This window comes from Sitophilus oryzae, unplaced genomic scaffold (genome assembly GCF_002938485.1).
Source record: "Sitophilus oryzae breed Bouriz unplaced genomic scaffold, Soryzae_2.0 scaffold_1710_pilon_pilon, whole genome shotgun sequence".
Lineage (NCBI taxonomy): Eukaryota > Metazoa > Arthropoda > Insecta > Coleoptera > Curculionidae > Sitophilus > Sitophilus oryzae.
This window is the reverse complement of record NW_022146403.1, coordinates 55,401-67,556: the sequence shown is the minus strand read 5'-3', so window position 1 is coordinate 67,556 and position 12,156 is coordinate 55,401. Positions and strand designations below refer to the sequence as shown.

At 37.1% G+C, this 12,156-nt stretch overlaps 1 protein-coding gene across 1 annotated transcript; it reads right to left on the bottom strand.

Moving 5' to 3' along the window:
• Positions 1-1,087: 1,087 nt before the first annotated feature.
• LOC115881268 (trihelix transcription factor GT-3a-like) lies at positions 1,088-3,061 on the bottom strand. Its single transcript, XM_030898683.1, has 3 exons — positions 2,862-3,061; positions 1,399-1,546; positions 1,088-1,333 (listed from the first exon to the last, which is right to left on the bottom strand). The coding sequence occupies exons 1-3, from the start codon at positions 3,049-3,051 to the stop codon at positions 1,159-1,161; spliced, it is 513 nt and encodes a 170-aa protein (XP_030754543.1). The 5' UTR covers positions 3,052-3,061; the 3' UTR covers positions 1,088-1,158.
• Between the last annotated feature and the right edge of the window lie 9,095 nt (positions 3,062-12,156).

The window sequence follows — 12,156 nt, the reverse complement described above, 5'->3', positions numbered from 1 at the left end:
TGCGTTATTAGAAGTATGTTCTGAACATAATAGAGTTCTGAAAATGTTTGAGAATAGGGACAAAGAAGGTGCTTACAAACTGTTAGTGTTAAAGCATCTTTCGGATAATGATACAAAGTTCAAAGAATTTTTCCGTTTAACTCCACAACTATTCCATACTGTACTAGATTACATAAAGAATGAAATCAGTTCACAACCTACAAATAAACATCCGACTCCTATCTCTCCCGAGGAAAAGTTATGTCTCACATTAAGGTATGTAAGTTTTTATTGAAAAACGATTATATGAAAGTGCCGGATAAAACGTGAATGAGCATGATTCATGACGGGTCAGTTTAATTCGCTGCTTAGTAAAAAAAGAGGTGAACGCGTTAAAAGAAGTTTTTAATTCAAAAATACGTACCTACATAGATCTATAGTTAATATGTCAAAAATAAATAAAAAACTAATAAAAATAAATATTTTATTCTTTTTCATAAGAAAAATAGTAAAATAGTAGATAAACGTACTTATCTTATTAAACAACATATTTATAATGGCGTAAAATCAGTTAAGTAGCTCTGTACTGTACCATCTGGTGACATCATTTGTTCCTGATTATTAGAATCGGTGTTGTAAGTAGAGCTGGGACCGCCGGGATGTCCATAAACTATATTATATTCTCTTTGTCTTATGAGATGACAAGCCGAGGAAGAATCGTCAGAGTGTGATGGTAGGGAAGGGGATGGGCTTGGCGTTGATACGTACACTGTCTGCAAAGGGGAAAGGTTTGATGGTGGATATTTTTCTTCGATATTTTTCTCCTCAATTTCGGCCATATCAAGGAAGATCTTTCGTTTGGCTTCTGCCAAATACCTCGGCGATAGTGTTTTAGCTGTTGCTGCCAATGATTTGAAAAACAGATCAATCGGATCTTCAGTTGATTGAGGCCCTGAGGTAGTGGCTCGCTGGGCTATATCGCGAAGTAATGTCATTCGTTCGGATCTTCCTTTGTGAATATCTTGGAATAATTGTGTTCTGGCCTTCTTTGCATCTATTCTCCCACGTGTTTCGGTTTGTGTTACTTTTTTTGTGCCGGCTATTTTTCGATTTGGACCAGATCAGCTTTGCCCACTTTATTGACTTGAGTTGGTGTTGCTGTAATTTCTTGTGTCTCGTTTATTTCTTTGTTTTTTCCTCCATGGGTGTTACTTCTATGAGTAATTCCTCTATTATACTTTGATTTTCCGTTTCTTCATTTTGACTTTCTATATCAGAACCATTTCCTTCATGCTCATTGTCATCACTTACTTCTCCATCAGCGACGGCAGCAGCAGATACACTGGATTTTGTGCTAAAATAGAATATTTCAAAAATACCGTTAATGACAACAGAAAATTAAATTCTGTACCTACTTACATTCGATGTACGAACGCTGTGCTATCCAAAAATTTCATATGATGAAACTTTTCATTTCCCTGACTGGCTGAACTTCCGGTAGAACTCACTTTTTTCTTTCTAACATAGTAGTCTCGTAGGTTAGACCATCTCTTTTTGCACTCTTCACCTAAAAATAATGGCAATATTTTTCAATATTCTACTTTGTTATAGGTATTTTAATATTATTTCTAATTTCTTATAGGTATTTATTATCCCTGATTATAATTTTTTGTTGCAGGTATTTAGCCACGGGCGAGTCATATCGATCATTAGCATTTTCATTCAGAATTTGTCATAGTTGGATCAGTATTATTGTCCGACAAGTATTGTCTGCTATTCGTAACAAGATGACTGATATAGTTATGCCAGCTCCTACCGAAAATCAACACAAAAGAAATGCCCTAGAATTTTACAAACGCTGGAATTTTCCAAACTGTTGCATGGCGATTGACGGAAAACATGTTCGAGTAGTCTGTCCCCCAAACACAGGATCGCTACATTTTAATTACAAAGAATATTATTCTGTAGTTTTGTTAGCCCTTGTCGATGCTGACTGTAAGTTTGTAGCCATTGATGTAGGAGCTTATGGAGGTGAAGGAGATGCTGGGGTGTACAGTAAATCTAATTTTGGTAAAAAATTGCTGCAGGTAGCTTCAATCTTCCACCACCGGCAGTTCTTCCAAACACAACTACTTTACAGCCCCATGTTATCCTTTTGGAGACAGTGCATTTACACTTACAGAAAATATGATGAAGCCCTATCCACAAACTTTATCTGCATCTGACACCACAATTGCAGCATATAATTACCGCCACTGTCGAGCAAGAAGAACTACGGAAAATGCATTCGGAATATTAAGCCAATATTTTAGAATTTATTTTACGCCCATTGGCGTAAAAACGCCGACACTATTGATGATATTATTTTTGCCACCTGCCTTTTACATAATATGCTAAGGGACTCTAAAATACCATATCCAGAAGAAAATACCCATTCAAATCCGCCAATTCCTGCTGAAACCTTTTCACCTTTAGCGCCTTCTCAGAACAGACGGCCCTCTTTTGCAGCTAGACATGTTCGTGAAGTTTTTAAAGATTATTTTAACAAAGATGCTGGCAGGGTTGGGTGGCAAAATAATATTATAAATCGCACACGATATCATGACGATGAGCTCTCTTCAAACTAACGTTTTACATACATTCAGCAAACATTTATTTTAAATAATGTGTTAAATATTATGTATAGATACATTCTGCTGCACGATTTAGGGATACGGCCTAAAATGATTTTATTATTGTGCATTTTTTATGTATTTAAATATCTGAAAATTACTAATATCCCTAATTCCCGTGAAGCAGTTTAGTTTAACTACCTATGAAAAATGAAATGTTGTTCTATTTTATTAAATAAAAAAAGTTGTTCTATTTTAGCTTGTACTTACCTGTTCTATTATACCCGGATTTTACCATTTCCTTTGCAATTTTTGCCCAAATATTATCTTTTATTTTCATGTCCTTGTAACTTTTTAATTTTTTCGCATATAATGGAGGATTCTCTTTAACTTTGTCAATTAATAGTTCATCTTCCAGTGCAGAAAAATCTAATTTGTTGTACTTCTTACCGACGGACATCTTTTGAATAAATTAGAAGTTCTTGTTTCCATCTTGTTGCCTATCGGTGGACCATCAGAATTTTTTCATCATCTATTTTTTTACTTCTGATGGTCCATCGATGGGCAACAAGATGGAAACAAGAACTTCCCTATTCATAAATTCAGGTATTTGGTGATTTTTCTTGAAAACATGTTTTGATCCGTCGTTTTATTTTTTGTCGCGCATTTTCAGGAAAAAATAAACAGCCCAACTTTTTAGAAACACCGTGAATAATTTTATTATTCAAATGCGTGACAAGAAAAGAAAATCGACGGGTCTAAATATGTTTTCGAGAAATAAACACTCGAATTTTAATTAATTTATTGATTCACTTTACACACATACTGTAAATAGTAATTTTATAAAAATAAATCCGCCGAAATTGACAATTATTTTTCACAACCTTAACCTAACCTAACAAGTTCGGCGAACTACGCCGATTTGAGATCGTTCAAATCAAAACTAGTTTGATACAGACGAACTGCTGTCCGCATACGTTCCCGAAATTTCGGAACGAAATTTCGTTCCGATCTAGACAAACCACTACTGCGTCCTACACATATACTGGGTTTGGCCGGAAACGCTAACGAACTTTTCGTGCTATATCACCGAAATATTTCGGGCCGATCTGGTCAGAAAAACCAGGCCTTAACTCGGTTATTTTGGACTTATTTGAAAAACGGTAAAGAGAAAAAATGTTTCTTTTGACCAGATCTTCCACCCCTTAAAATATTTGCACTTATTTCTGGGACACCCTGTATAAAAATATACATAAAAAAGTGTAGCTCATAAAAAAATAGAAATAACGGGATAATTCAAAAAATGGAATGTTAGGAATACATCTAAGATTACAGGAAAGTGTGTTTTATCCAAAATGCCCGTCTCATTTTTTCCACAGGGTGTTTTGAATTTATTGCAAAAACAACGTTTAGATTTATCCCAGTATAAACCCACCTAACCGAAGAATATAAGCCATTAAAATATTTTAAATAATGCCAATAAATTTATCTTCACACTGATACCATAATCATAAAAATCCAATTTCAAAATAAAAAGTTGTGAAACATTAAACTTAGTGAAATTTTTAGGGTGGCGGAATTTTGAGCTGTGGGTATATTTACATACATGCTTCACAAAATAAAATTTAATTTTCCAATCCTAGAAAAAAAAAATACCGTTTTACTCCGTCTAGTAAATCCTATCGAAATTACAAATACAACTACGACACGTTTCGATCTGGTCAATACGAAATTAGCTTTACAAAACTACACCGAACTTTTTTGTCGTCTAAGCCGAAAGAACTGCCCGATTTATATTCAGCCTAGGCCTCGCACTTTCCCGAACGAACCCTTTGTTTTCCAACAAACAAGAGCCGGCGAGAGAGAGATTTTGCGTAGGGATTTGGGCGAGGAAAATGAGAGACCGTGGCCGGAATCCGTGATCGAGCCGATTTTCTGGCTACGAGATGACAGGTGTGCGCTTAATTGCTTATTACTAAGGTAAATTTGGCCAGCCAGATTGATACGCGTGGCTTGTACGGACGTATGAATTCCGGATCGTATTAATTACGTGTGTATCGATGATTACACGGCTAACAGAGCGCTATGGTTTGATATTAGACGATAACAGTAAGCTAGTATTCTAGGGTTGCCAAACGTCCTCTGTTTTAGAATAAGTGGGAGGGGGGTTAATCTCTGCGACCTTAGAGATCTATTGTGTCCCCCTTTCTTGAGTTATAACTCATCATACAGTCCCAGGACTTCCTACGGAGACCCGTGTCCCTCACAGTCGAGGAGCTACGACCCAGGCCGGGTAGACGAAACGGTAGCTTGTATCGCCTGTTGGGTTTAGAGGTAGGAGGTAGGCTCCCGACCCTTGGAGGAGGTGGTAGCTTGTATGCCACTTGCGGAGGATGGTCTCACGCAAGTGTCAGCCACCTCTCCTGTAGTTCTCTTTGGGTTTGGCCCCTTGGAACTTTCATTGTTACTTTGAGGGGGGTTAATCTCTGCGACCTTAGAGATCTATTGTGTCCCCCTTTCTTGAGTTATAACTCATCATACAGTCCCAGGACTTCCTACGGAGACCCGTGTCCCTCACAGTCGAGGAGCTACGACCCAGGCCGGGTAGACGAAACGGTAGCTTGTGTCGCCTGTTGGGTTTAGAGGTAGGAGGTAGGCTCCCGACCCTTGGAGGAGGTGGTAGCTTGTATGCCACTTGCGGAGGATGGTCTCACGCAAGTGTCAGCCACCTCTCCTGTAGTTCTCTTTGGGTTTGACCCCTTGGAACTTTCATTGTTACTGTTCCCAGTGTCGCTAGGGGGTTTCCCCACAGCTTCACCGGTGATGTTTTTATTACTATTATTATCAGATCTCATAGTGTTCCTATGAGTCGCTAGGGAAAGTCGGTCCACTTCTACAGAGCCCTGCATGTAGAAGTAAGGGGTAAAATACAATGGGGTGCCCCCCGGTGCCCCAAGGTTGAGGCTGTCCGTAGCCCCGCCCGGTATCGTTATATGTCTTGGTGCAATTCCCTGGCCACGACACTACAGTCAGGGACAAGACGATGAGTGAGATGCTTCTTAGACCAAGCCAAGTACTAGAGGGGATTCCCCCCAGCACCTGACCAGGAGCTGCCCCACCAACGACAAGGTCTTGCATCTCCTAGGGGAAGAACGTCCTCTGTTCCAGAAGACAGTCCTCTTTTTGATCCCCAGTGTCCTCTTTCCTCTCACGTATTGAAAAAGTCCTCTTTTTACATACCAAATTCAAAATTAAAAAAAAAAATTCCTCCATCCACCACAATGCTATAAAAAATTGTTATATAATGTGTCTTTCGCTACTGCCACTCGTTTGTACTGAAAAGAAAATATTTAAGTACAAGGAATATTTGTCGACGCGATAAACATATTTTTATATTTACTATAAACAACTATTTTATGTTTACTTACTGTTAGCTTATGTTTTGAAAAAAAAAAATTGTTGAAAATGGTTTGAAAAGACCACCAATCGCATGCCGTTGACATAACTTTTTGGTAAATTCTAGACATTTGGGCGAGGTTTCAAAAATATTTCCAAATCCCAATCAAACTGACCACACCAATAGGTATGGTAGGCTATTAAGATCGGCAAAAAAAAGTTTTTTTAATTTCACTCAAAATGACCTAAATACATAATATTTTCATGGTGTCTGTCTGTCTGTCTGTCTGTCCGTCTGTCTCTCCGTCTGTAACACGATAACTCAAAAACCGCTGAACCGATTTTAACCAAATTTGGCACAAAGAGAATTGAATACGTCAATTAATCCTAATTAATGTCATATACTAACATACCAAATCTCTTTTCATCATGAAGAACTAAAAAATATATAGGGGGTGAGTCACATTTGAGACGCCCCGGTATAAAATGATAGCAATCTTCATTTCATAGCCATCGCTGACATCGTTTTTTTTGCATCATCTTTTAATGCATCATCATATTGTATTAAGATGATGCATTAGTAGGTCATAAGGGAATATTTTTCTGAAATAAAATGTTTAAAATATTTAACTATACTTGGAAACATATTTTTTGAGTTTGAGCTTTTTTTTAAATCAAACAATTTTCCTGGTTTTTTTCGTTTGGATTTTTACCAGCATTGGGAATTAATTTATTCCCCATGACAGAGAATCGTTTGGTAGGTCGTTCATTATATTACCAGTTTGTTTTTGCCGTTGCTCTTGCAAAATGTTCGGTTTTTAATGTTTGCGTTTTTTCCTCCCTATGCTTTTACTAATGCTCAGAGTAACAAACTATACAAAACATATTACGACTCTGTGATGATTTTTTAAACAATTTGTTGCTAAATTATTTGACTTTTCAGTTTCTCCTTCTAAATTAAAAATGAAACTCTGTCAAAACAAAATGTTGATATTTTGATTCATCTCAATAGCTTTATTTTTATTGGAGGTATTCGCTTTTGAATAAGACAGTAACGATTTACAGCAATTTTAGCATTCATTTTGGGTCCGCATCAACATACTTATAAAATAGTGTATATTGTTTTTGTAATGTCATTGTCATTGAAAAGTCATATTATTATTGTTTATTGACGTTCACTCTAGTCATAGTCTAGTAGAGATGGTTTTAAGTTCTGAAATATCGGCTATTGCTGCTTTAATTGATCATGGTAGAGATCAACTTTTGGACTTAAAACCATATCTGCTAGAGTAACTGCCCAACAGACAATTATAATATGATTTTTCAAAGAAAGTGACTAGATTGCCATAGCGATTCACTCTTATAGGTACATGGAAACGCCGACCCCAGGTCTCACTTACCAGGAGGATATAAAGCTTTAAAATACATGAAAATTCTAAGATATTCGTTTTTCCTACCGGTGAATGTATATATTGACCAACTATCGACTTTCAATTGAAAACTTTGTGTGTTTTTTATTAATCTGAGCCGCTGGAACACCGGCAATGTTGAGGCCGGGCCAATAAATTTTTGTTTCGTCGAAATGCGAATAATTTACTTACCGACATGACGCGGCACTTTGTTTCCGGGCTCCGGACAACCGGCTGAATTTGCCTGTTTATCAACCGAGAAACGTATTTATTTTGATTTTTTGAAAAATGGATCGTGTTTGGTCAGATCCATTCCACAAACAACAAAAAATAGATACATACCTATACCAACCTGCACGTTTTGTTAGCAACATTTTGAGAATTCAAATAATGAATTGAATAATGACGAGACAACTGACATTTGTCTAAAAAACAGACAGCGATGTAGAGCGACAATTTGGTTATGTAAAATTTAGAGTAATTCACGTTATGTAAAATTTAGTGTAAATTTTGACTGACAATTTTGATTATGCGAAAAAAATACATATTCTATGAGTTTACTGGTTGCCTAACGATTGACATTAATTTACAAATAAATCCCAAACATGAATAATGAACAAAACAAATAAACAAAAACAGACCACAGATAACACAAAACAAATTGTTGGTTAGTGGCAGTTAGTAGTAGTCAGAGATATAGATGTAGTAGTTTGGTTTAATCGGATATCCCTGGCCACAGCTGCCAGGGATATCCGGCCGGGTGATAGAATTATCGTTTTTTTAATAAAAATTAAAAAAAAACATTATAAAATTATAAAGCTAGAACAATATACGATTTTATATCAACTCAATTTTTTTTGAAGTTTATAAAAAGCATTTATAAAAATATATATGCATTCTTCAAATACTTCAATTTAGTAGCTTGCTGTTACTAAGACGTTTCACTTTTTTTTTTATCAATACACACATGGCCAAAATTATTGCATATGTCATTTAAAAATATACGGAAAGGAATTTAAAGGTTTTTTTATACATAGCTTTGATAATCTGTAATAAACATTCTTCTAAAATGGATATGGTAAACAATGTTCATCGTTCAGACCCAATATTATTACAAATTCTTGCACATTTCGATTTGTGGTCTCTTGGGTTTCAAAGGAAATTTGACAATTGTTTTGGCCTTAAAATGCCTAGAAACATTATTTCGCAGTTTAATAGAGTCAGAATAGTAACATTATCTCAACAGAGCTACTGGCAAGTTGCAATAGCTGAAATTGTAGGAGTTAACTAAAGCGATGTTTCGCGAATATTAAAAAAATTCAGGGAGACAAACGAGGTTACAGACCGGCCTGGAAGAGATGCACCAACCGTGCAAGACCGTCAAATATCCCTAATTGCACGACGCAATTCCCTGCTTTCTAGTACTGCTATTAAGAATGAGTTAGAATGAGCTCGCCTCGAAGGAGTAAATGTTTCAAAAAAGACCATAGCAAGAATACTCCATGACAGAGGATTACATTTAAGGAGGCATCTACGTGTTCCGAAGCTTAATTTACAGCACAAAATTATGCGACTACAATGGGCTGAGGAGATGGGAGCAAATGGACCTAATTGGAATTTCGTCATGTTTAGTGATGAAACAAGAATAGGCCTAGTGTCAGACTCGCGACGAACTTTGGTCTGGAGAGCATCTGGAAGACGAGCACGCTCGAGTGCAGCTCAACCCCGTGTCCCGTTTCAAGGGGGAAGCAATATCGTATGGGCAGGTATAATGCACGGAGCTCGAACTCCTCTTGTTTTTATTGATGGCACAATGACAGGTGCCTCATATCTTAGAGACGTTTTAGAGTCTATTGTGCGTCCATTTCGAGGGGCAGTAGGGGTTGAATTTGTTTACACGGACAATAATGTTCCTCTCCATCGCATTTTAGCGGTTCGCGAATTTTGTGAGGAAGAGGGTATAATAAAACTGTGGTGGCCACCGATGTCCCCAGATATGAATGTGATCGAGCATGCATGGGACATGCTAAAACGCCATATTGCCAAAAGGAATGATCCCCCCGTACCTTAAATGAATTGAAAATTGCTGCGCGCGAAACATGGGAAGCCATTCCTCAACATCTTCTGGACAACTTAATTGAGAGCATGCCACGTCGTCTCACGGCTTGCATTGAGACTCGAGGAGGCAATACAGACTTATTAGTTGTGACAAATAATTAAAATTGTTTTCAATATTTCCTGTTTAAATTGAAATTTATTTTTGGTGATTTTCACTCATTATGAAATAAAATTATAATAACAGCCTAGCTGCACTTAGATTTTAAATTTTATATTAGTTAGTCGTGTAGCAAGCCAATATGTCCAAAAATATAAAAAGAATCATATTAGGGCTAGTAATAGAAAACAATTTGTGCTGCAATGCCCATATCAATAACATAATACGTAAGATAGCACCTATGATTGGAGCAATTGGAAGATGCTCATCTCTAATAAACTCTGTAGCTAAGTACAAAAGTTAGATATTTGATCTATAACAGTTTCAGAGAGCCACATCTTCGCTATCTAAACCCTTGTTGGAGAAACACAAGTGACTATTTGTTAAATTAACTACAAAGAATTCAGAACAAAGCTGTAAAACAAATACATTATCTTGATTTTTATACTCCAAGTGAAGATCTTTATAAGAATTATTCACATTTAAATGTCAAGAAAATAAAATTACTTGAACAAGCTAAACTTGTGTACGATATACAGAACAAACATATTAAAAGTAATACTGTACTCAAGTCAGTATTGTCAAAGCAAACACACCCATGCTTATAATGTAAGAACCAAAGAGACATTCAGAAACAACTATGCCAGGACAAAAAAGGACAGGACTCTCCCTGCTGACTTACAACACAATTAAGGTCCAAAATAAAATAAAAATATCGTTATATGCAATAATTTTGGCCATGTGTGTATATTACCTTATGAAAATTTTTGTAATGGTCGTGTCTGATCAATATTATTTTCTAGCAAGATACTGCACAAGACATATGAGTAAAATAACTCTACACTGAATATTTTCTTTATGTTTGTAAATTTATTACATCCTTTCCCAAACCGCCAACAATCTAACCCCAAAAATGTCCATTAAAAACATTAATTGTCTTCGGGCAACAACAGCACCTCTTCCTTTTTTAACTCCTTCTAGACCCGGCAACGGAACACATAAATTAGGGTAATTGGAAACTGTTTTGGTGTTTGATTTTGTCGGGGGGTGACGCGCCCGGTTAAGGTACCTTAACCGAACTAAGAGAAATAGTTTAATTAAACGAATAAAGTAGTTGGGAGGGGGGCTCGTGGAGATGGAGGAGGCAGTCAGGTGGGTCGGAGAAACTTGCGATCCGTATTGCAGAAACTTCCCCAATTGCGGTCGGTGACAGTGAAAAATCTCCAGTTTTATCCTTATACAGGAAACCGTCAGGACTACGGTTGAATTTAAATGAGTTCGAGAGGGTTTGTGGTTTTAACAGACTCGCATGAAATTAATTTACTTCTTTAGAATATGCAGTTACATAAGCATGAGATATTGTTATAGTTTAATAATTTAGCCCTCACAGCTGGGGGCCAGACTACTTAATTAAATCACAATAATAACAAAATAATGATGAATACATATACATGGGCATACGAGGCCTTGGGACTTAAGCTGAACATCGATAAAACTAAAATCATGTGCACTCCCCCGGAAGATCACAACAATGCTATAAAAATCGGAGATAAACTGTTGGAATATGTAGCGGAATTTAATTACCTCGGCAGTTTGATTTCGGAAAAGGCCAATACCGACTCTGAAATTCAGCACAGGATTAGCAGCGCCTCAAGAGCCTTCTGGAAATTAAAAGACAGGGTTTTCTACAATCATGACTTGAGCACAAAAACGAAACTTGCGGTGTACCGAACGATAATAATTCCCACCATGTTATATGGAAGCAAAACCTGGGTGCCGTACCGCCGACACATGAACGCATTAAACAAGTTGCAGCAAAGACATCTTAGACAACTCTTAAGAATAAAATGGTTCCATCACGTCTCAAACGTATCGGTCCTTGAAAAAGCTAACTGCGAGAGTATTGAAGTCATGATTACAAAGTCCCGCTTAAGATGGGCTGGTCACGTATGCAGAATGCAAGAAAACCGCATACCAAAATCTCTGCTTTACGGTGAGTTTGTAGACGGTAAGAGGAGGCCGGGTGGACAACTCAAAAGGTTCAAGGATATTTCCCACGAAAACTTAAAGGAAATTAACAAGCAGAATAAGTGGGAAGAGGCAGCTCACAATAGAACGGAATGGAAAAGAATTTTAAAGTCAGTTAAGAGCGACAACCAAAAAGTAAAGAGGCAACAAAGCAATGATATTTTTGAATGTCTGGAGTGCGGTAGACAGATAACATCACGTATCGGGATTTTCAGTCACAGAAAAACTCATGAAAGAAAACGCCTTGCGTGACCATCTTCTGATGCGTGTCAAATACTCGTCAGCGAGTAATGGTATGGTATGGTATGACGTAAAAAGCTGATTTTTGGCAAACGGATTGACTGTGGGGTGTAGAGGTTCGATAGGGAGGGGTTTCTCGATTGGTTTTTCTTATCTGACATAAATGTGAGAAAATTTGTCCAGTTTGTATGTTAATGGAAATTCTTGCTTTGCTTTATCATCACCATTACAAATGATTAATTCGACGCGAACGAAGTCGCGGGTACACGCTAGTACA